The following is a 26,021-nucleotide window of genomic DNA, read 5'->3' as shown; positions in this document are numbered from 1 at the left end:
AAGGATCTGGCCTGAAATATTGTTTGAAATTTTAAAACCCCCAAAATATTCTGAATGTTTATTATTATGGTAATAGTTACATAAATTATGATGTATCCAGATAATGAAATACTATGCAGAATTTTTAAGGAAGAAGGTAGATATTTAGGTACTGTTTTATCTAAGATATATTGTTAACTGAAAAAAATTATGTACCACGTATATGTTCCCACTCATCTAAGTATAAATTCACTCATGTAAATACAATATCTGAAAAGATATACCTGCATGTTGTCTCTGAAAAGTAGGACTGAGGAGAGAATAAAGACCTTTACTATTAATTTACGTATATCCTTCTACTATTTTAACTTTCCACAAAGAACATGTATTAACCTTATTTTTTAAAAAGAAGTTAAAATTAATTAATAAAAAGCCACTAGGGGTTTCGCTGGTGGCACAGTGGTTAAGAGTCCGCCTGCCAATGCAGGGGACCTGGAAGATCCCACAAGCCCATGCACCACAACTACTGAGCCTGTGCTCTAGAGCCCGTGAGCCACAACTACTGAGTCCATGTGCCATAACTACTGAAGCCCGTGCACCTAGAGCCTGTGCTCTGCAACAAGCCCCCGCAATAAGAAGCCTGCACACCACAACGAAGAGTAGCCCCTGCTCGCCACAACTAGAGAAAGCCCATGCGCAGCAACGAAGACCCAATACAGACCAAAAAAAAAGTCCACTAAAGAAAAAAAAAGCAAGTTTAAAAAAGGAACCAGTTAGTTGGTCACCACTTGGGGATTAACATTTCTGAGGTAGCAAAAAGGAACCCTATATTATAGTTAACTTACCATTTTGGGAAAGGGTTATGCCAATAGCCTTTGCACTGGTTAAGTGAGAGAAAAGTAGCTTTTAAAAGTTTCAGTATATATCAATAGTATATGTCATTATGCAAGAGATTAAAAATGACTGATTCATAAATAGCGCAATGAAGATACTGCTCTCAGAGGAACTATGGTCAATTTCCCACATGCTACTGATGGCGGTGATCTGTTCAGTATTGAGCTGTTTTCCTCTTATGGGGGAAGTATAAAGAGACCATCTTCACTTCACTCTAAGTAGTAACAGCTACTATTTATTCAGTGCCTACTCTGTGCTGGATACTTTACATATAAAATTATCTCTAATATCTCTAATATCTAATATCTCTAATATCCACACATCAACTCTGCAAAGTAGGAATTACTGTCCTCTTTTCTTCATTTGAGGAAACAGGCTCAGAGAATTAAATTCCTTGCAAAAAGGTGCACAGAGAGGAAGTGCTAGAGAGAAGTGCTACAGAGGAAGCTGACACTTCCACCAAGTCTCACAGTAAGATAGAACATCTTTCATGATTCCAACAGCCAAGCGTCTTTACATCAGGTTCAAATTCTTACCTGTTCATCTACCTCTTGAAAACTGTCAACATCAGTACCGTTTGTTTCAGACTTCCCACATGTTCCACTAAGAGATGAGCTGCTATCACTTATGCTACCTTCTGGGGTGCCTGTGACACTGTCACTGGCTGGTCGTGAAGAAACAAAGAGGCTGATGTTATCAAAATCATCATCACAGAATCTGTTCTCGGCGTCCACCTTCTGCACTTTTGCTGGATTGTAGGGTTTTAGAAAGGAGGAATACACATATCCTTTTATAACTGGATAGGAAATAGAAAGAAGAAACATGGTTATTTATAACTCTTTCCAAACAGTTGCATTTAGAGAAGGACACAGAGGCCCCCTGGGAAAATCTCAACTAGAAGAGAGGTGGAAGTTCTTTGCTTCTTATGCAAAAAACTTACTTCCTGTGTCAACAAGCCACCTGCTGGTACTCCCCAACGGATCCTTCTGTTCCATCACAGCCACCAACTCCCCTTCCAGAAGATTGATGTCATATTCTTGTGTAGCATTGCACTTGCGCTTAGCTTGGTAGAGTTCCTCTGTACTGTACGTGGATAGAAGTTTGCAGCGGTGAGTGTCATTCTGACGTGGCACTTCCGGCTGGGAGAAGTAAGGAGAGATTTTTGTTCAGATAGATGTATAATAAAATCCTCACAGATAAATATTGGTAGATATTTCTTCTCTGGAGATTTTTTAAATGTTGAAGCCATACATTGATTAAGGATTATTTCAATGTTGAGGCAGAGATCAGGTTATTATGTGAACGTATTTAGCTGAGTTATGCAGGGAAAGATTCTCTAGTTAGCACATGAGGGCAGTGTTGTAGAGAAAAAAGAAAATTCAGCTGAGAATACGAAGGCAGAGGTTCTAATCCTTCTTCGATGTTGAACAATTTTTTAATTCTTTGCCATGCTGTAGGCAATCACTTGTGCATTAAGCACTTGATAAATAATATTTAATTAAGTAAATTGTACATGTGCATGTATTTTTCTGGGAAATAATATCAGTAAATTAGGCAGGAGTCAAGAGGCCTGGTCCCTGTCCCAGCTCTGCCACTAAGTGACTTTGAGAAAGCCACTTCATCTCTGCAAACTGGGATTCCTTATCGAGAAAAATGAAAGGTTCGAACTGTAATGATTTTGCTCTATAAAATTCTGTTCACTCATCCAACAGATATTTATAGAGTGCCTACCTTGTGTCAAGCACCATTTAGGCACTTGTTTTGTACACATCATGTACAAAACAGGTAAAAAATCTATGACCTTATGGAGTTCATAGTATAGAGGCTAGAAATAGACAAGAAATTCTACATATAATAAGTAGGTAAACTATAGGCTATTAGAATGACATAAGTGATATGGAAAATAATATATTATGATTTGATCAAGGCAAAAAAGTGATAGTCATCATTGTTACTGAATGCTACCAAACTCACCAGAATTTGCACAGTCTTCTTCTTTTCAAAACTAAGTTTCCTCTCAATAAATGTAGCACTGTTATCCTTCACAAAATTCAGATTTTGAACCTCTTCTAGTACTCGATTCTGAATTTCAGAGATGCTTGAAGCCAACAGTGGTACCTGTAGGTAGAAATAAGACATTCCCAGATGAATACTTAACCATATTAGGTATTGAATTTAGTAGATCTGTGATGAACAGTAAAAAATTATACCATATTCCACAGCGAAAAATTAGGGCAACATTAAAACTCCTATATCAAAACCATCTAATTTGTTGTCTCCAGAAACCCCACAAAAATGACAAGGGGGCTTCCCTGGTGGCGCAGTGGTTGAGAATCTGCCTGCTAATGCAGGGGACATGGGTTCGAGCCCTGATCTGGGAGGATCCCACGTGCCGCAGAGCAACGAGGCCTGTGAGCCACAACTACTGAGCCTACACGTCTGGAGCCTGTGCTCTGCAACAAGAGAGGCCACGATAGTGAGAGGCCTGTGCATTGCGATGAAGAGTGACCCCCGCTTGCCACAACTAGAGAAAGCCCTAGCGCAGAAATGAAGACCCAACACAGCCAAATAAATAAATAAACAAACAAATAAATAAAAAGCCAAGCATTTAAAAAAAAATGACAAGGATTTTTTTTTAAGTTCAAGCCTAAATAAAAGGAAACAGAAGAGAAAAAATTACAATAGCAATAAAGTTTTGGGAAGAAAGACTCAGTAATTGATGGTAGTAGTCCCCTCCAATGTGGTGGGGTGGTACAGTAGGAAGGAGAAAAAGGCTAAAACAAGAAACATTGGTTAAGATCCTGTGGTGGTTAAAACAAATAAGCAAATTATTTGATATGTTTCCCATCAAGAGGTGGAGTCAATGTCCTCTTCCCTCAAAATTGGGTGGGACTTTATGATTGCCTCAATGAATAGAATATTGAAATAAATAGAATAAAGGAAGTGATGCTGTTTGACTTTCAAGATTAGGCTAAAAAAGATCATGCAGTTTCTGCTGGTTTCTCTTGGGCCACTCACCTTAGGGAGACTTTAGTTGCTATGGAAGAAGTCCAGCTGCACTGTGTCCACCATATCAGAAGAACATGTTGAAAGATGGAGCAGAGAGTGGTGGGGGTGATGGTGGGATGGGTGGTTGTCTGTGGGGCCCCAGCTATTCCAGTCCCCAGCTGTTTGAGTCTTCTGTCATCTTCCCACCACCAATCTTAGAGGCCTGAGAAAGTCTTTGTGACCACTTCAGCCCCAGCTATTATCTGACTGAGACACTGAGAATGATTACCTGATCCCAGTGAACCCCAGAACTATGAGAAACAATAGTAAGAAATGACTATTGGTTTTTTCGTACCACCACGTTTGGTGTAATTTGTTATGCAGATATAGACAACTGGAATTGTTTTGAAGCAGTTGTATCCCCAGATTCTTTCTCCATTTCAGTGAATCTTGGTGATTGCTTCTTCCCTACCTTAGCAGAAGATGAAGTTTTCTTTTCTGCAAATGGTAAAACAGAGAGTATCTAGACTGGGGGCATGAGACACAAATAATGGTGGGGCACCCATGTTAGAAAGAGGGTAATTAAGTGAGTGGATATAGACTGGACCCAGAGACCCTGCCAACCAGACCTAGCAGTTGACCATTACCCTTTAGGCAGAAAACTTGAAGGGACATCTCTGGAGACTCTGACCAGCCTAAGAGGAAAGACCTAATGGTGCTATCATTAAGAGTTCCCAAATGAAATTGCAGTCAAATTGCTCTACACAGTAGTGGATGTTTAGGGTTTTCAATGCCTATCTAGGTGCTCAATGCTGCCAATTAGTCCTCAACTCTTTATCAGTGGTGAATGATCAAGTATATCAGACATCTAAGTCATAACTATAACAAGAAAGAAAGAGTCTTATAAAAATAAAGGCAACCTGTTTTCATCTTAAGAAAGCCAAAAAGAACTTTCAAAAATTAAAATCATGGGAACAGAAATAAGAATAAATCAAAAGATGGGTTTGAAGATTAAGTAGGAAGTTTTCTTAGGAAGTAGAGCAAAGCAATAAAGAGATAGAAAATAAGTGGAAAAAGATACAAGATTAGAGGAACAACCCAGGAATTTCAGAAAGAGAGAAAAGAGAAAGGGAAGAGAGAACAATCATCAATGAAATGTTCAAAGTTTCTAGAAGTGGAAGACATAAATTTTCAGGTTGAAAGGATCCCACACAGCATCTGACATACCAAGGTTCATCATCATTAAATTTCAGACTGATGAAGACAATAAGAAAATTCCATAAGCTTTTAGAATGGGATAGGGTGGGGAAAGTGCATACAAAGAATCAAGAACCAAAATGCCCCAGAGTTCTCAACAGAAACAGTGGAAGCTAGAAGACAATGGAACAATGGAATGCTTTCAAATTCAGGAAGAACAACTTAAAATTTTACACACAGCCAAACTATCAATTAAATATGATGATAGTATAAAGACATTTTCTGATATTTGAGGTGTCAAAATATTAACCTCCCAATTTTCCTTTTTTAAGAAACTACTCAAAAATTTGCTCCCCCAAATAAAGGCAGAAAGCAAGAAAGAAGGTCAACATGGGATAAGGAAATGTGAGATCCCACACAGAAGAGAGGTAAAGGGATTCCCCAGAATGATGATGAAGTGTAATCCCAGGATTACAGTTAATTATGAGATAAAAAGGATAACCAGTTCTCTGAGAGATTTCTGCAAGAAGACACAATTAATAGAATATATCACACATCTGAATGTCTTAAGAAGTGATCCAGTCAAATTGGCAGATAAAGTTAGGCAAATGAAAATTAAGCTGATAAAAGACAAACACAATTATTAACTTTAAGAAAAACAGAAAATCTATACGTAAAAGCAAAAGTAATCATAGTGTGGTATTGCTGAACTCTAATCAGCATTAACTTTGTGTGCTGAATATCTTTTGTTTGTTCTTTCAAATTTATTCTTTTTCCATTTCCATCCTGCTCTGTGCTCTGGAAGGCTGACCAGTATAGAGTGTATCAACAGCTTCCTTGCACTCTGGTTTTCAGATGGGTTCTTGCAATGAGAAGCACCCATAGGAAATCAGAATAAGGGAGGAAAGTGAGATAAGGAAATTTATTTCCCAATAAATTTCTTTAGTATTTATTACTTTCTGTAGTGTTGACTGATAGTCACAGATCCTGTCAGGTAAACCTTTCCACTTAGCTCTCTCTACACATTCCTATAGCTACTCCTTCCCCTTGTGCCTTTGAAGACTGGGTGTTTTAAGGCTCCTTCTTTTATTTTACTGTATATAATCTTTTAAGTTACACATCAACTTTAAAAGTTTAAAAATAAGGGACTGATAAGAGAAATGCAAATCAAAACCACATGAGATATCACTTCATACCCACTAAGATAGCCATAATAAAAAAAGACAGATGTGAGGAAATTGGAACCCTCAATCATTGCTGTTGAGAATGTAAAATAGTGCAGCCACTTTGAAAAACAGACTGGCAGTTATTCAAAAGGTTAACATAGAGTTACCATATGATCCAGCAATTCCACTCCTAGGTATATACCCAAGAGAAATGGAAACATACATCTACTAAGAACTTGAATGTTCATAGCAGCATTGTTCATAATAGCCAGAAAGTGGAAATAACCTAAATGTTCATCAACTGATGAATGGACAAATAAAATGTGACATACCCATACAATGTAATATTACTTGGCAATAAAAGGAATTAAGTTCTGAAACACAGTGCAACATGGATGGAACTTGAAAACATTATGCTAAGTGAAAGAAGACACAAAGAACCACATGTTGTATAATTCTATTTATGCCACATGTCCAGAATAAGCATATATGTAGAGACAGAAAGTAGATTGGTGGTTGTCTGGGACTAGGGAGGTTAGGGGGAAATGTGGAGTCACTGCTAATGGTACAGAGTTTCTTTTGGGGGTGATGACAATATTCTAAAAATTGATTGTGGTGATGGGTTTCACAACTCTTATGAATAACCATTGAGTTGTACATTTTAAATGGGTGGAGTGTACAGTATGTGAATTATATCTCAACAAAGTTGTTACCAAAAAAATAGGAGGCTGATTACACACTATTGTACAACTATGTAATGGACTAATATATAGCTGTAAAAGAAATGAGGAAGCTCTCTATGTACTGACATGGATGTTAAAAGCAAGTTGCAGAATGTACTATAGTTTGCTAGTTTGTGTAGGAAATAAAAATATATATTTGCATTTACTTTTAATGGCACAAAGAAACTCTAAGTATATAAAAATGAACTAATATCAGTGGGGGTGAGAGCAGGAGTTGAAGTGGTTTGGACACAGAATGGGTATGGGACTGCTTACTTATTTTTATATAGTTCTTCCTTTTGAGCCAAGTAAATGTAGCACCTCTTTATTCACCTTAATTTAATTCAGAGGATAAAAGTTAATTAAATATACAATAAAAAGTAAAGTAGGGACAATTAATTTTCCTCCAAATGTTGTCCATTAAATATCACACGAGCTGAATGATAAGTAATACACTTGAAATGAAAGGAAGTAATACACTTGAAGCTGATTTTTAAAAAATTGATATTAGTGGGAAGCAGCCGCAGAGCACAGGGAGATCAGCTCGGTGCTTTGTGACCGCCTGGAGGGGTGGGATGGGGAGGGTGGGAGGGAGGGAGATGCATGAGGGAAGGGATGTGGGAACAGATGTATATGTATGACTGATTCACTTTGTTATAAAGCAGAAACTAATTAAAAAAATAAATAAATAAACTTTAAAAAAAAAATTGATATTAGGTTGTAAATATCTTTTTTCCTCTTCAGAAAAAAATTATAAGGACTTCCCTGGTGGTCCAGTGTAAAGAATCCGCCTTACAATGCAGGGGATGCGGGTTCAATCCCTGGTCAGGGAACTAAGATCCCACGTGCCGCAGGGCAACTAAGCCCGCGCGCCACAACTACTGAGCTCTGGGTGCTTCAGCGAGAGAGCCCACGTGCTGCAAACTACAGAGCCCACGTGCCACAACTACAGAAGAGAAAACATGCATGCCACAGCTAGAGAGAAGCTCGCGCACCACAACAAAGAGCCCGCACGCTGCAGCAAAAGATCCTGCATGCCTCACCGAAGATCCTGTGTGCTGCAACTAAGACCCAAGGTAGCCAATAAATAACTAAATAAATAAATAATAAATAATAAATCTTAAAAAAAAGAAAATAGTTCTAAAATCATATCCTAATGGAAAGCTAAGATATATACATATATTTATACATATATATATATATTTTTTTTTTTCCCATACACAAATCAGGCTTCTCTTTGGAGGAAAACAAAAGCAAAACAAAGACTGGTTTGACTGATATCCTATTTCTGTCATTACGCTGAGATGGCCTTATTTTTGGATCCATGTCTCAGTCATGGTTAACATTTAAAAATGGTTGAATGGGAAGAGAATACAAAATATGAGTTGATAAGCTTCAAAATAGCATCAGGCAGATGGAGCTACATTGGTTCCATCAATGAGGGGAGCAAAGCTGAAAGATGTTTGGTGCTTGAAAAGGAATTTCCAAAAAGAGCTCCAAGGGTATAAGTCACAGCAAACCAGCACTAGGAAAATTGATTTTACCTTCCTGTGCAGAAGAGGGATAAGGAGCAGAACACCCTCTGACTGGCTTCAGCTAAAATAGAAGCCACACACATACACTACACTCAGGTATGCTATGAGCAGGCTGCTGTGCATGCTGTGCTTTCTGACAGATTCCGTAGGCCAAGGTAGCCAAGTGCTGGTGCTGTGCTTACCGGCACCACCATGGAATAAACCCTCTGGACCATGAGCATCAGGTCCCTGAGGAGGGTGATGAAACTACACAGGCAGTTCAACAGAATCTTCCGCGCGGCCCGGTTGAACACCTGGAGCTCTTCCACAAGCTGGGCATTGAGGGCCTCATATTCCCTTTTGGCCAAGTCTGACTCATCCGCCGCCACCCGCTGCAGGTAGCTGTTGTAGTCCAGCAGTTTGTCATAGCGTTTCTGGATTAGCTTCTGGGGCCCTGGGAATAGGGATAGCAGGGCTGACAGGGGCGTCAGGACAAGCTTCTGTAAATGAGCTGCCTGCCAAAAGAGCAAAACAATCCCATCACAGAAGGAGGAACACCCAATACCACGTCTGGAGTTGTTATCAATAAGCTTACTTCCTCCCTGCAGGAACACAAAGGAAGGCAGGAAAGTATCTAGACAAGTTGAAAAAGCATGGGATCATTCTTTTGTCTAGCTAAACCTGTTCAAGGACTTAAAACAGCAACTCTAGACTCTAACGTTGAACCTGAAGAGTGAACAGGAAGAAGAATACAAAAGTTGAAACCTGCACACCCAAACTATGCTCCACCCTTCTCTCTACAGCCATTGGTTTTGTCAGTGAGGTCACCTCCCTCAACACTTTCCCCTTCCCCTTCTTTCTAATCCCAGAGCCAACTGGAGCTTCTCCAGAACATGGGCTAGGGGGTAATCTCCACCTTTGACTACCAAGACTGCATAAGTTATTCACATATCATTCCCTTCCTTTGCTAGTAATAAAAGGAAGACAATTGGCCTTAGGAGAGGCTGTGTCTCATTCCTCCCACATCTACCCCAATTCCCTGGCTACCCTGGTGGCTGATTTTGGTAGTGGAAACCTATCCCCTATACGGATAGTACCCCTTATTACAGGTATTTTGTTCCTGTTATAGAAATGACCAGAGAGTTATTGCTTCCTCTTTAAATACTTTGAAGGATTAAGCTGATGCTGATTCTGTGTCCTAAATTGTTATATTTTTAGGTCTGAGTCATTGAAAATGAACATTGTATTAATGCCTAACTCCATGCCAGCAACTGAGCACCCTAGATTTAATTTCTTCTATTTCTCTTTCCTCCCCTCTATTCTGAAGTACACTAGTATCCTATGTTTGCTGGCTGCCCAAATTTATCATATATGCTTGAGTGTCATGATTATGTTATGCCAATTTGGAAGTAGTTTTCTCTTTTGTACCCTGAAAGATGTTCTAGGGAATCAGCATCTGAGCAGCAGCTTGTATTAATTAAGTGACCTCTAGTAACTTTGTCTGAACTCATGGGAAATCTAGAAGAGGAGGGAGACCAATCTCTTACTGGCACCAGCAATAGCCAACACAGATTAAATTTGATGTCTAGCTTATAAAATAATCATTATATACCTGCAGACTATTTAATGAGTCCTTCAACTAAGCAAAGAATCTGTTTTCTGTTCTGGGATAAATTACTGTGTTTGGTACATACCTGAATTCCACAGGTAATCTAATTACAAAATTACAATATAATTACAATATATAAGTCCTATGACCCACAGACATGAACCAGTTCATCTGTACCTGGGAATTATGGTTGGAACGAATAAGAATCAGATTTTATTCTAATATTCTGTGCTATACAAAATGTGTAGATAGGTACCTCTCATGATTAGATAAAAACAATTGCTCTGCCTTTAGATAGATTGGAGCTCTTAATATTTGATTTTTAAAAACAGTTCAGGGGCTTCCCTGGTGGCACAGTGGTTGAGAGTCCGCCTGCCAATGCAGGGAACACGGGTTCGTGTCCCGGTCCAGGAAGATCCCACATGCCGTGGTGCGGCTGGGCCCATGAGCCATGGCCGCTGAGCCTGTGTGTCCGGAGCCTGTGCTCCGCAACGGGAGAGGCCACAACAGTGAGAGGGCCACGTACCGCAAAAAAAAAAAAGAGTTCAATATACCTTACCATAAAAAAGTACTTTTATATTGAGCTTTCTGATAATTATTTTAATTTAGCATAGTTTATCGTCCTGTGGTTTTATGCAAGGTAGGAAAGGACACCTTCTTTTTCATTCTGTCAAGTTCTGGGGCATGCTTGATGAAGGAGAAGTTATATACCATGCTCTTCATGGTGTTCAATAAATAGCTATTACCTTAACTAATGTCAGAATTAAGCTAGAGAGCAAACGCTTAAGGACTTTTCTAAAATGTGCTTAGTGTAATTAAGCCCAGAAAACATATAAAGAACTAGGCACACTTCTTCTATTTAACATGTTGTAAAAACGGACTTTCTCCTTTCTCTCTCTCTCCCTCTCTCTCTCTCTCCCTTCCTCCCTCTCATCCATCTAATCTACCATGTTAGTTCAGATGTAATCGTGACTTTCCATTCCCCAGTGCCAGGAAAGCTAGATGCTTCTGGGTATTTTTCTACTGGAGTGGGCACTGTCGCAGTACCCCTTCCCAGGATTTGGAAATATGAGATGGGGACGTTACTGGGATTTAGAGCCTGGTAGGAAAGCTAAACATCCTCCAACACAAGGGTCACTCAATGAAGATTTGTCTGACCCCAAATGCCAATAATACCATTACAAAAATGCCAGTTTTAAGGATCTTCAAGATGATGGAGTCTATTATATCTTTTATATAATCCTTGAAATACTACTATGAAATAATAATACCTATGGAACACAAGATACTAAATTTAAATTAGTATTACTCAGACTGGTTTGCCACCCAAATACTTTCTTGGCTCAAGCATGTTTTTAATGATTCCCAATCTATGTTTTATGATTCTGTATATTTTACAGAACTCTTAGAAAACAAATATTTTACCACAGAACAGAAGATATAATATATGACTCAAATAAAGCACTTTCTGAAGAGGAAGGCCTTACTTTCCAGTGAATAATATGTTAATAAAAGTCACATCCTCAGAAAGTATCTTTGCTCCTCATGTAAAAACTCTAGGCGTTTCCAGAGACTCCTCTAAGAAATTCACATCTTTCTAACTTAATAAATCCCTGATACACCATATGCAGACTTAAACTAAATATTGATTTTAAAAGCTACACAGACACTGACTACCCTAGAAACACAGTCTGGAGCCCTCTTAAATTTTGATTATAGTAAAAGCCTCACTAATCCACTTCAAAATATTTAGTGATTAAAAAATCTCCTGTTTAAATCTACTAATTTTAACATTAGTATTTGCTTTAGTGCATGTTTTATTTTTAACTCCAAAAAGTAAAAGAAAAGCAGCTTTTCTCTTAACCCTACTATTTCATTTGCATTCATCTGCGGGTATAAATAACTTACAAAGTCATCAGAGGGATTTGGGGCATTACTTGGAGCCTCTGAATAGCCCCTCTTGTCCTCATCTTTGTTGTGTGAAATCTCTTGGAGCTCCATTACACTCTGCAGAGCTAAAGGCATGGCATCCTGAAACCCAAGAACAAAGTTACCAAAAGGGCAAAGTTCTGAAGTCAGTACAATTAAATGTATCCCCAAAGTGCACTTCATCAACATAACTATTATCACTGAGAGAAAAAGAAAAAAAGGAAGGAAAACATTTTATGAACACTTTGTACAATCAGGTTACCTATAACAATCTATTTCCTTACTTTTCTCCCCTGTCACTTTCTCATGCTGCTCCGTAGGTATGACACCCTCTTTTTTTTTTTTTTAACATCTTTATTGGAGTATAATTGCTTTACAATGGTGTGTTATTTTCTGCTGTATAACAAAGTGAATCAGCTATATGTATACATATATCCCCATATCCCCTCCCTCTTGCGTCTCCTTCCCACCCTCCCTATCCCCCCCTTCTAGGTGGTCACAAAACACAGAGCTGATCTCCCTGTGCGATGCAGCTGCTTCCCACTTGCCATCTATTTTACATTTGGTAGTGCATATATGTCAATGATACCCTTTAACTTCGTCCCAGCTTACCCTTCCCCCTCCCCGTGTCCTCAAGTCTATTCTCTACATCTGCATCTTTATCCCTGTCCTGTCCCTTGACACCCTCTTTTATTAAGTGAAGTCCATCTTAAATTCCCTCTTTGGCCATTCTTCATCATTCAATTCTTACAGATCTCTTATTTTAAAAATCACTCTTCTTTGTTTTATGTCTTTAGTTTTCCTTAGTGAATTTAATCTTCTCCTTAAGAGAACATGCTCATACTTTTTCTGAATCAATTAGTGGAAATGGAAGACTTTTCTGTAGATATTCCCAAGAGGCACTGACTCCTTGAAAAGTATATCAAGGACAGGGTTCTCACTGCCCTCTGGATGTTATACCTATGTTTTTGTTTTCCTTTCACAGAAGGCAGTGCTTTAGGAAGAGATTAGCAAAACTGACTTCAAAATCAGGCTTTGCATCAGTTAATGAATAAGAAAAGAATGTGGCTTGTTGGTTATGTGACATAGAACCTTGTCTCCAAATCACTATGCCTGTCAACTTAATCTTCTGTTGGTGTGATAGTCTATCAAAGAATGCAAACATCTTCCAAAACAGACATCCAAGAGAAAAACTGGAAAATAGAAAGGAACAATTTATTAACTAACTTACATGTAATTCTACTAACTTTCTATGTCTCATAGTCATGACCATTGTCAGGATGTTGTTAAGGACACTATGTCCCCTTTATGAGATCCATCAGAAGAAACTCCTGGTCTTTCTACTGAATATAATTATACTGTACTCCAGCTGGTTTGTCTAAGTCAGTGATTCTCAACAAGGGCAGGAAAACCTAGGGGACTGGAAATTTGTGGAGGTGTTTTTGTCTTCTACTCTGATTGTGTGGAGATATTTGCATACTGTGTTCATAATATTTTGTTAGAACATGTTTTCCTTGATATTGATTTTCTTTTATGTATAGCTACCTACCTAAGGTTAAATTATCTATGAATTTCATTCAGAACTGTAAAGGGGGCATTACAAAACACTGGTTATAAAATAAATAGAGGTGTTTTGTTTGTCTTAGAATTGTGTGATCATATACCCCTTTTTGGGTTGGCTGCTAGGTAGCCTACAGCTAAATTTAAGATGCACATGCAGGTTTTTGCGGGTTTTACAGCATTTATATTATGCACTTTTAACTTTTTAACTCCTCTAATTTTATGTTATGTCTCCTGTTGATTTTCTTTTTTCCTTCAGTGTTACTCTTAAATTTGCAAATATGTGTTTCAGGTACTGGAAAAAGATATGTTAGTATAATCAAACAAATCACATTTCTGCCTTGTCTGCCATTTTGTGTTAATTAACTCATCTCTTTTATAGAGAAAACATGCTGATGGTCCAGCCCTACGTGGCAATCATATGAACAAATGTCCCACCATATGGCAATTTGGATTGGGGGAAGGATGGAAGAGGTAAGGGAACAAAGAGCAAAACCCAAGTCTTTAGATTGGATTCCTTCACCAGCAGCTTGCAGCCTCCCAAATTTGATACAATAAGCGTCATCATATAAATGATGAACAGTCACATTTACTCTTCACAATAACCAGAGACATCAAGACCTTTCTGTGGAAACATTGAAAACAGTTGTGTCTTACCCACCTGTACGTGTTGAAGACAGAATGAAATGTTCTTCACACAGTGCCTCACAGTTTTTTCTAAAGATCTAAATAGTTTTTCTTCTCTATTAAAGGTATTGTCTTTCACCTAAAATATAGATGAAATTATTTATTTTTATAACTCAAAGGAATCTGGTATTTAAAAAAATCAGAAAGTGTATTGGCCCAGCACATTACAAAAAACTCCTTATTGAGATGAAAACTTTTCATGATACGCTCATTTTTAAAAACATCTTTATTGGAGTATAATTTCTTTACAATGGTGTGTTAAGTTTCTGCTTTATAACAAAGTGAATCAGCTATACATATACATATATCCCCATATCCCCTCCCTCTTGCGTCTCCCTCCCTCCCTCCCTTATCCCACCCCTCTAGGTGGTCACAAAACACCGAGCTGATCTCCCTGTGCTATGCAGCTGCTTCCCACTAGCTATCTATTTTACATTTGGTAGTGTATATATGTCCATGCCACTCTCTTTCTTCAACCCAGCTTCCCCTTCCCCCTCCCCGTGTCCTCAAGTTCATTCTCTACATCTTACGCTGACTGTCTTAATACAGAACTTTTGTGTCCAGCACATGGCACAACTGATGTTCAAATAGTGTAACAAAACCGCATTGTGCCACTTAATTTGCTGTTCCGTTTTCACATTGCTTCACTTATGTCACGGTAGCTGTGGGATGTAAAACTTTTCTCTGCAGTTTTTAATAGCATGTATTATGTGTGTACTCAAATGACACTGCATTTGTGGCTCTATAAAATAATTAATAAAATTAAAATGAAAAATTAAATTAAAAATTTGATCTATTGATTAGAATTTATTGTTTTGCTGATATGACTCATCCCAATTTATTTCACAATGGTTATTTAGAAAATATTCTTAGGGTCTTGGCTAAAGAAATATGATAATTCTTTATCAACTCAAATTTGAAAGATGATGAAAAATCTTAACAAAAACCATTCTTCTGTTAGGAAACTGCAGTTAAGATAGTGATCACATGCGTTCAGTTATTTTTTTTGTTATCTTACATGTATACCTACTAGCATTCAGAATAATATGCTTTTTTATATGCTTGTGGCAATTTCTAGGAAGACACATTATTCTATCAATGATGAGAAGTATTTCTTGGTGTTCACAAAGGCTACAAAATATCAGAACCAGCTTTGTGTTGGCAAAATCTGTGTGAACACACACCTATTTTGTGGAATATGTTGTGTATTCTTCAGTTTGGTACTGGCTAATCACCGTAGCTGTTCTCAGTTCCTACATTTGTTAATTTAAGGTGGTTGATCTTAGAACTGAATGCATAGAAAATGGTGACATTTTATTTTAGTAGTTTAAAACCCCTTAATATTATTTATCTAGAAAGCTTTTCATTAAATAGACAGCATAGTTCTTTGTAATCCACACAAAATTCATCACCCTCTGCCTTAGCATCTCTATGCTCTGACCCAGTTTGAGGCATATAACAATATGCTGGGCAGAGTTTTTAAAAAGCAGTTTTCAATGACCAGCTATTTTACTTTGTATATCTTGGCCGAGACCTACATGATGCTAAAGTAAGAGGTTCAAGGATCACACGATGGAAAATACTGCCTAGTTCTACTTCTTTATTGCCAAGCCTTCTCTTGTTGCTTTATTTTGCTGGAATATGCTGCTGTCCCTTTTCTGCCCTGCAAAATCCTGTTTATTATTTTTTTTTAAGGACTTGCTCAACTGTCACCCCTGCTGCAAATCCTCCCTCTAGTTCCTATTCTTTCCACTCCATAAAATTAATTGTACCCTCCTATGTTCTCTTACAACACTAATGATTTAAGTAATTTTCTCCACTGATGGATTAAAAACATTGGAGATGAAGTATTTTTTCTTAATATAATAATCACTAACATTTGTTAAACACTAACTATGTCTTGGACACTTGTGCTAAAACCTGTCTTCCATTTTCTCATTTTAATTCTTTTTTTTTTTTTTTTTTGCGCGGTACGCGGGCTCATTTTAATTCTTATACAGGGGCTTCCCTGGTGGCGCAGTGGTTGAGAGTCTGCCTGCCAATGCAGGGGACACGGGTTCATGCCCCCGGTCCGGGAGGATCCCACATGCTGCGGAGCGGCTGGGCCCGTGGGCTGTGGCCGCTGAGCCTGCGTGTCCGGAGCCTGTGCTCCGCAATGGGAGAGGCCACAACAGTGAGAGGCCCGTGTACTGCAAAAAAAAAAAAAAAATTCTATACAACCCTATGGGTTAGATGCTATGATAAATCCCATTTTAGAGATAAAGAAACAGAAGTTTCAGGAGGTGTGGCAGAGATTGTGAACATTCCTGCTATTGACCTTCTACCAGTGGTACCTGCACCTCTAGTTTAAGATGGACACGGCTGCCCTGCTAGAGACAACCCTTTCCAGACTCCCTTGCAGCTGGCTCTGCCTTTGTAACTGGGTTTGGGCAAATAAGTTGTGAGTGAAAGTGATATGTTTCATTTCTGAATCTTGGTCTTAGAACATTTCCCTTGGGACTTTGAATGAAGACATGGCAGTGACCCAGCTTCAGTGAGGCAGATGAAGACCATATGTTTAGGGGACATCGCAGTGCAAAACTGGGGCAAACTGGGTTCTTGAAAGATCTTGTACAGCACAGCCCATCTGCACTATTTTAAGAGAGAGAAATAAATGACTATCTGACTTAAGCTGCTATGTTTTGGAATCTCTTTGTGACAGAAGCATGGCCTTTATCCTAACTAATATAGAAAGTTAAAGAAACTTACCCATGTTAATAGTTAGGTCCAGGATTCCAACCCAAACCATCTGAATTTAGAACCTCTCTGCATTTGCAGTCTCTAATAGTGTCGAGTAAGAGTTCAATACATGTGTGATGAATGGAATAGAATCTTCCTCTTGGGTAATAGTTTTATACCCTAACTCCACCAAATATTTCACTTGAGCTGCTGACAAGTGCAAAATTGACTGATTTGAGATCTATCTTTTCTACAGTCCAGCCTATGCAGCTGATTTTCTGATTAACAGTGAAATGCTTCATTGCTGACAGGACATCCTCTCCAAAGATTAAGGGGAAAAATCTAATTAATATCCCTTCAGGCTACTTTAACTACAATTCACTTTTAGTTCACAATTGAAAAATATCAGAAGCTGATGATAAATACATTAAAGACTGTAACAGCTTCTACAAGAGCCTGCCCAGAATTAAGACCTGCCTATTGTTCCTCAGTAGTATTGTCTTGGGTCAGAAGCAACATCCCAAAGATTAGGGGAGAATTGTTTAGACTACATTTACCCATGCCCATGGAGGCTACAATCTCTTCTTCGAATGAATTCCCAATTCAATTTTATTACTGTAGTCTTTAGTTGAAACGTCTGGATTTTCCTTTTCCTGATCTATGACCACACACCACAAATGTCCCAAGCTTCCCACATTATAGTTCTACATTGAGAAGAGGAGTCTGGAGTTACCTCCTCTATACAGTAGGCCCAGTGAGCCCCTAGAAGTATATCAACAAGTAAGTACAAGAATCATACAAGCCATGTGTTCTAAGAATATCCATACTGGGTATGGTATGGTACAGACAGTACAGCCACAGGAAGAAAAGAGAGAAGCCTGGAAGAAATTTATTATTCTCACAGGTCCTAGATAGGGGGTCACTGCATGTCATGCAGGGCCACAGGGGAATCACTAAGGTCTGGTCATTTGGCAGAAAGGAGCAAGGGAAAAGTCAAGGCCAGAGCCTTTATTGGAGTTTCTGTGAGAAATCCCAGAGAACGGGCTGGGGCAGGGTAAAACGTTTAGGACATTTGAATAATTCCAGCAGGCTTTGGGCTATGGAGGTAGTCTCTGGTTGCCTGGTACCTGGCCTTGGCAGGATTTAGGGCAGAGAATATTGGCTTCACGTGTGAGAGTTAGATAAGGAGCTGGTTGGGGCTATCGACCCAGGATTGGTTGGTTTGCAAATGAAAGAAGTGATTCCAGCTGAGTCCTTTGCCCTCTATAAGAGTGGGCTAGCCCTACAAGCGGTGTCTTTCTTTGTCCAGGAAGCTTTTTTAAGATGTCAAAACATCATAAAATACAGAAAGTAGAAGATACGATTAATACACCATGCATGAAGAAGTTTTTATCCACGTGGGAAGTAAGAAGTCCTCACATTAAAAGGTAAATAACAATATTTTATATACAATATAAAATAATGATGATGATGCTAGCCAATATACTGAATGCTTACACTGTGTTAAGTCCTTTCTTTATAAGCATCATTTCATTGAATCCTCACAACCACTTCATGTGTTAGGTCCTACTATATATCCCAGTTTACAGATGATTACATTGAATTTAAGTTATGTGCCCAAAGACAAATATTTGTTAAGTGGCAGAAGTGATATTCAAACCCAAATCTGAATGACTTCAGAAACTTTGCTCTTTTTTATTTTTTATTTTGTGCAGTACACGGGCCTCTCCCATTGCGGAGCACAGGATCCGGACGCGCAGGCTCAGTGGCCATGGCTCACGGGCCCAGCCGCTCCGCGGCATGTGGGATCTTCCCGGACAGGGGCATGAACCCGTGTCCCCTGCATCAGCAGGCGGACTCTCAACCACTGCGCCACCAGGGAAGCCCAGAAACTTTCCTCTTAATTTCTGTGATGACTCCCGCAAATATTAACAGTGCCAAGACTGAGATACACTAAGTGTGTTAGGCATTCAGAGGAGGAAGAGTCCACTTCTAGATTAATGGTCCAAAAGCAGCGAAGACTTAATGAAAAGCAAAAAGACCACAGCAGCCAAAGGGTAAGGTAGATAGGAAGAGCTATCTAAAAGCAGAGCTGAACCAGTTGCCTCTAGTTCAAAGTAAAAACCTTTGTTAGAGATGTTAACATAGCAAAGGATGAAATCACTCACGAGAAGGGGGGCAAAAGTACTATATAGTATCGTAAGAATTGTTCTGGGCTTCCCTGGTGGTTCAGTGGTTGAGAGTCCGCCTGCCGATGCAGGGGACACGGGTTCGTGCCCTGGTCCGGGAAGATCCCACATGCCGCGGAGCGGCTGGGCCTGTGGGCCATGGCCGCTGAGCCTGTGTGTCCGGAGCCTGTGCTCCACAACGGGAGAGGCCACAACAGTGAGAGGCCTGCCTACCGCAAAAAAAAAAAAAAAGAATTGTTTTGCTTACTTTTGGTTAGAAGCCCACTGTATTACCACCTCTGGACCATGAACTTACTATCTTGTGATTCTCAAAGTGTGTTCCATTGATCACTTATTTCCAGATCAATTAGCTTAAAAATACTTGTAGTCTTTGTAAAAATACAGATGTCTAGGTTGCACCTTTGAACCAGGTAGAACCCTGGAATCTGTCTTTTAGCAAGCTCCTCAGGTGATTCTTACACACATTAAAGTTGGAGAGGCTTTGCTAATCCATTCATTGTTTATTAGGGGTGAGATGAAAATGGTTCAAGCTAGGCTAAACAGCTGACACCAAAGAGTTACCCAGTAATATAATGTGCACCTGGGGCTAGGGGAAGAGGAAAGTGATAACAGGTAGGAAAAGTCATGCTAAGGTATGCATCTAAACATTATTTTCATAGGTGAAGTAAATATAAGATGACCATCAAGGGAACTAAAAGAAATGAGTTTTTTTAAAAAGCAGAAATAATACAGGGATGAAAGGAGGACATTTTCATTGCCTTGGGTGAGAGTATGTGCTAATTGATGGTGTCAGAACTCCTGGGGCATCCCTTGTTGATCCCTGTCCTTATGTCTTTACCTCTCCTTTGTCCTCTTCCTGAATGGAAGCACCACAGCTAAGACAGTGTCAGAACAACCCCCACTCAATATCCTGCAAAACGGAGGGGGAGAGAGAGAGAGAGGGAGAAAGGAACAGCATCGAGGGCAATTACCTCGATTCTCAGTGTGTTCTAGAAACAGCTCGGATAATGATAAAACAAAATCTCACAAAAACGTCAGCATTCGTGTTCCCCAGGAAAATGTATGTGGCCCAAGAAGAAAAATTACCTGTGATTCTCCTCTGGTCAGAATCTTTAGATGATTTGTCACTCTTTTTGATTTCTTGCTAATTGAATGAATATTTAGTTTAGACAATTTATCTTTAAGTGATTCATCCTCATCGTTCTTCTTGTATTTTAGAACTGAAACGGAAGAATGCAATAACATATCTGAACATGTGAGGCACAGGAAGTGTGTGTTCCATCCAAAGTATTCAAGATTGATATTTATATTTAAGATAACACTCTGTATGATTTTCGGACCTCTGGTACCGATGCAATATGCTCCAGCCCCTCTGCCCAGTCACAGCTTAGACGCCCACCCCACTGACCTTCAGAAACTGTCCTAGGACTTGAGCTCCTCAAAGCCCAGGGTTCATTTACCTCGCACATTAAAGAAATTCCTGATACTGGAAAAAACTCTCTCTTCTCAGACAATACACTTGTTATCAGGTCTCTAGAATGAAGCATCAAGACTTAACTAATGGAAAGACAACTGCAGCCAACATAAGAAGACCTTGGATCCATCCCAGGGTGGTCTCTCCACTAGCTGAGAGATTTGGGGTAAGCTGAGTGACCTCTCTGAGGTGTACTTTTTTATCTTTAACATGATTTTCACCTCTCATATTGTTCAAAATGTTAAATATTCCTAACATTCTGTTTTGGTAATGGTGTGGAGACAGGAGCATTCTTATACGCTGTTGACATGGATTAAATCAATATAGTTTTTGTAGAGAAAAATTTGGCAGAGTCTTATAGAAGTGAAAATATTTATAGTCTATGACCAGGAAGTCCGTGTAGGGAATCTGCTTTCCATAATGAGGCATACAAACTTTTGTTTGCTATAGCGGTTTTTTCTAAGAGCAGAATGTTGGAAACAATCTAAAAGTTTACTCATAGAGGTATTGTTTAATAAATTATGATACACTCATGAATGGGATACTATGGAACCATGAAAAAGAAGACCATATTAACCTGAAGAATGTTCATGATATAAAATTAAGTTTTTAAAAAGCCCCAGCAAACTGTAGTACCATTTGCAAAAGGAAGGAAAGAAGGAAAAAGAGAGAAGAAAAAAATAGAAAAAAGACATAGAAAGTCTGAAGAGAACTTAACTAAAATGTTAGCTATGTGAACTGGAATCATGGGAGTAGAAAAAATTTCCTCTTTAAAACTTTGAAATTTAAGTTTAAGCAAACAGAAAAGTTAAAATAATATTACAGCTATTGTCCATCTCCCCGCTTTGTCAAATCTTAACATTTTGCCTTGTTTCCAATCTTTTTATTTTAAAAAAATCGCATAACAATTGAAACTTCGCTGAGCTCCATCTTTGATCCCTAAAGGGATCTGTGATCCAAAGTTTTGGGGTTTATTATATCTGTATCTATTTTCATGCCTTTACTTTGTAGGTATGTAGTCATACAGTGTATAATATTATTTTCAATCCTTATAAAAATGGAACCATATTGCATCCATTCTTCTGTCACTTGCTAATTTACTTTTTAAAAAACTCAACATTGTGTTTTTGAGATCTGTCTAATTGATACATGTACTTTAATTAATTTTATGTTTTCATGGTATCATAGTGTATAAAACACAGTTTATCCATTATCTGGATTAATATGCAAGCCACTATCCATTTCTTTGTTTGCTTGTTTCTTTCTTTTGTTTTCCTTTTTTTTCTTTTGCTATTACGAACAATGCTAGTTACTAGTATACCTCTCCACAAGCATCTGAGCCAGTTTCTCAAATATCTAGAAACTGATTTTCTGTATCTTGGGTATGTGTATCTTCAATTTAATAGGTATTTTCATATTGTTCTCCAAAGTGGTGTTTCTAATTTACATTCTCACCTGCAAACTGAGATTCAGCACTTACATTATCCACTAAAAATCTTATTGCCAATCCGGTAGGCTGGGAACACTTTGTCATTGTGATTTTAATTTGCATTTCCCTGATTATTAGTGAATCTTAGCATTTAAAAACTTACTGGTCTTTCTGTGAATTGCTCATTTTTATTATTAACCTTTTTTGTATTAGAATGTTTTTACTGATTTAATATCAATAATTATATATTCTAGATAGTAATCCTTTGTCTATGGGCTATCTTTTCATTTTGTTTATGGTATCTTTCACTCTACACCTTTCACTTTTCTTTATAGTTACAATTTATTAATACAAATATATACAATTTTTAAAATAAAAAATTAGAAAATACAAACAATAAAAATAAAGAAGTGGTTGGATCAATTAGCTCCACAGTTCTACCATTGCTTTTACTGTTGAATTGAGATTTAACGTTAGAAGTACGAAGCCAATCAAGAACTTATGGACACAAATCACCCTGAGAGAGGACCCATGGTCTATCCCAATGCACTACTACATCTGAGATGATAGGAGCCATCTAATTGTGCTTCCTGTTTTGAAACCTACGTTCTACTTTAGAGGTGAACTTTACACCTAGGTAACAAATAGTTAACAATAATTTGTTAATTTGAGAAAGAAATATACTTTCTTCCTTCAGTGGAGCAATTAATTGCCAAAAAATACCCATTCTTTGTGTTCCATTCCAGAATCAAATAAGCCTGATGTGTTAGCTGGGCCATCTTACCTGTGTCTGCCCTTCTCACCACCCCTTTTCAGCTCTAGCTTTTCACTGCTCCCAGCTACCAGGCCATGCCTCCTTCCTACCATGCATAATGCCAAGAACAGGAGGATCATATGCTATGGGTGTCTTCAGCCCACAGTATGTCATCGGGCATGCAGTGGTCAAAAGAGGTTGAGTATAGGGTTTTTCAATAAAAAGTTGTCAATCTTTTGCCTCATGATCTTCTCCTGAAGTTGGCTGGCAAGGCAAAACCATCCTCTCCTCCCTAGCCTCTAACTTTAAATATCAAATGATCATTATCACTGCAACTGCTGTAACTACTGAGACATTCTGATTCTCCGAAACATGAACAGAATATTCCAACGCTGGAAAACCCCCAACTGATCATATCTCCTCTTACCTAAATCCTTCCGTCTTTTAAGTTCATTGATGTTTACATTAATATCTTTCACTGCAGCAAAGGCATCCTCCAGTGCTCTAAAGTCTGGGTGAGAGGGAGGGGTGGAATTCCGGAGTTCACAGAGTAATAGGGGGTACTTCATCACTCTCTGAATTGGTTTGATCATCAAAGAGCCTATGTCCAGTAAGTTTGGTTTGCCTCTGCAATAGAGATAAATTAATATCTGTTTCACAAACATTTGTCTTATAATCTCCTTTTTATTTTTGTGATTTTAATTTTTTTTATGATTACTCCTGAAACTGTTTTTCACCCTTTTCCCCTTCCATTTGGCTATGTTCAGTTTCTAAATGAAAGCATGGGCAATGGGTGGCAAAAAGAAGCAAGGCTGAAAGATCCTACTACTAAAAAAATTTAAAAGAAAATAAGTATATTTGTCTACTTTCAGGTGGACAAATATACTTATTTGTCTATTTAGGACTCAAAGCATGATTTCCAACCATGTTCCACTTACAGTTTTTTTAATAACAGGTTTTATAATAATAGTGGGAAACAATTCTAGAATGCATTTCCCATGACAATGAATAAAAATGCATTTTCCTGATGGTATTTTTGTGATTATTAAGTGAGGAGAATAAGTTCATCATTTAAAAATCTAAACATAGGGCTTCCCTGGTGGCGCAGTGGTTGAGAGTCTGCCTGCTGATGCAGGGGACACGGGTTCGTGCCCCGGTCAGGGAAGATCCCACATGCCACGGACCGGCTAGGCCCGTGAGCCATGGCCACTGAGCCTGCGTGTCCAGAGCCTGTGCTCTGCAGCGGGAGAGGCCACATCAGTGAGAGTCCCACGTACCACACACACACAAAAAAATCATAATTTGTCCTCTTTCTTCTACCAAATTGAGAAGTTGAATTTATAGTGTTTCAGAGGTTGTATCACACTCCCCAAAAGAGATTTATAATAAAAGCAACATTCTCTAGATATTGTTAATATCATCACTATCACTAATCATTGGTATTACGCAATGACTTTCCATGACTTTCCATGTGGAATTCTTCTTAGCCCACAGATCTTCAAATGGCTACACAAAAGTGAGCACTCACCCCTGACTCTTCCTTTTGGAGCTTCTGAGATGAGACTAGAGCCATTCCAACTGGCCAAGTAGTTCACAGGAAATAAAAAAGCTACCAGCTTGGTCATGCCGTTGTCCAACCCACTGTATTCAATTCATTCAGCCAGAAAGCAGTGATGTCTAGCAGCCTCTTTATGCAAGAGGCAAATAAAGAGATACTGTAAATGGAACATGGATGAAAATTGTGTTTTGAGTCCCTTCTGATACATGGATACACTCATTTGTTTTCCTTTGGGTTTTTATTTAGAAGAGAGAGAATATAGACACTGTTTTCAAATTCTGATGGGTGGATCTTTCATTCTTCAATTACTATGATTCAAGTACTATATGGGCAGACAACAGACCACATAATTGAAATGGTGAAACGGATCTAAAAAGCATTGAACAAAATTAGAAAAGTTGCATCATTAGAAAAGATCTGAAGGCACCCTAGAGAGCATGTTTGAACTCTTCATTTGATAAATGAGAAACTAAAGAACTTTGATTATCACATGTAAGTGCACACATGCAGACATACATACACACACACACACACTCCAGTCACTCTGTCACATGTCCCCATTTTATTTTCATTATAGCACTTACCACTATCTGGAATCATCCTTTTTCTTTATTTACCAGTTTATGTTCAATTTCTCTGTCACCACTATATCTCCAGCATGACAAATAGTATTCCCTCAATGAATATTTGTAAACAGAAGTGACAGATTTCTCATATTTTCTGTAATGTGCTGTTATTTTACATTCCACACTTTAAAAAAAATTGCACAGTGGTCCTGAATTTTATTCATATGTTGAGAAAATGATTATACTGTAATAGAGACAAAGACTGAATCAAACCAAAAGGCAACATTTTTCAAAGGAAAATCAAAATAAATGATAAAGGTTTGTGAGGGAGTAAAGAGTTGCTTTTTTTTTAAGTTAAAAAATTTATTGAATAGTTGATTTACAGTGTTGTACTAATTTCTGCTGTACAGCAAAGTGATTCAGTTATACATATTCTTTTCCATTATGGTTTATCACAGGACATTGAATATAGTTCTCTGTGCTAAACAGTAGGACCTTGTTATTTATCCATCCTATATATAATAGTTTGCCTCTGCTAATCTCAAACTCCCAATCCTTCCCTTTCACCTACTCTCCTCCCCCTTGATAACCACAAGTCTGTTCTCTATGTCTGTGAGTCTGTTTCTCTTTCATAGATATGTTCATTTTGCCGTATTTTAGATTCCACATATAAGTGATATCATATGGTATTTGTCTTTGTCTTTCTGACTTCACTTAGTATGATAATCTCTAATTGTATCCATGTTGCTGCAAATGGCATTATTTCATTCTTTTTCATGGCTGAGTAATATTCCATTATATTCTATATATACCGTATATACCATATATATTCCATGTATACCATATCTTCTTTATTCGTATATTGATGGACATTTATGTTGTTTCCATGTCTTCACTATTGTAAATAGTGCGTCTATGAACATAGGGGTGCATGTATCTTTTCAAATTATAGTTTTGTCTGGATATATGCCCAGGATTGAGATTGCTGGATCACATAGTAGTTCTATTTTTAGCTTTTTGAGGAACGTCCATACTGTTTTCCATAGTGGCTGCACCACTTTACATACTCAGCAACAGTGTAAGAGGGT

General features: G+C 38.3%; 1 protein-coding gene across 1 annotated transcript in view; it reads right to left on the bottom strand.

Moving 5' to 3' along the window:
* Positions 1-26,021, bottom strand: part of ARHGEF38 (Rho guanine nucleotide exchange factor 38) — a gene marked incomplete at its 3' end in the record, with an annotated part of 156,452 nt that overhangs the window by 7,494 nt on the left and 122,937 nt on the right. Inside the window, exons 6-13 of the mRNA XM_081248325.1 lie at positions 23,237-23,436; positions 20,239-20,372; positions 14,220-14,324; positions 11,978-12,100; positions 8,664-8,975; positions 2,848-2,991; positions 1,814-2,012; positions 1,410-1,669 (exon numbers count right to left, since the gene is read on the bottom strand). Of these exons, the coding sequence (XP_081104451.1) occupies positions 1,410-1,669; positions 1,814-2,012; positions 2,848-2,991; positions 8,664-8,975; positions 11,978-12,100; positions 14,220-14,324; positions 20,239-20,372; positions 23,237-23,436 (1,477 nt within the window). The remainder of the gene's footprint in view (positions 1-1,409; positions 1,670-1,813; positions 2,013-2,847; positions 2,992-8,663; positions 8,976-11,977; positions 12,101-14,219; positions 14,325-20,238; positions 20,373-23,236; positions 23,437-26,021) is intronic.

This window comes from Mesoplodon bidens, assembly GCF_964165515.1.
Source record: "Mesoplodon bidens genome assembly, chromosome: 1".
Taxonomy (NCBI): Eukaryota; Metazoa; Chordata; class Mammalia; order Artiodactyla; family Ziphiidae; genus Mesoplodon; species Mesoplodon bidens.
This window is presented reverse-complemented; position numbering and strand designations above follow the sequence as displayed.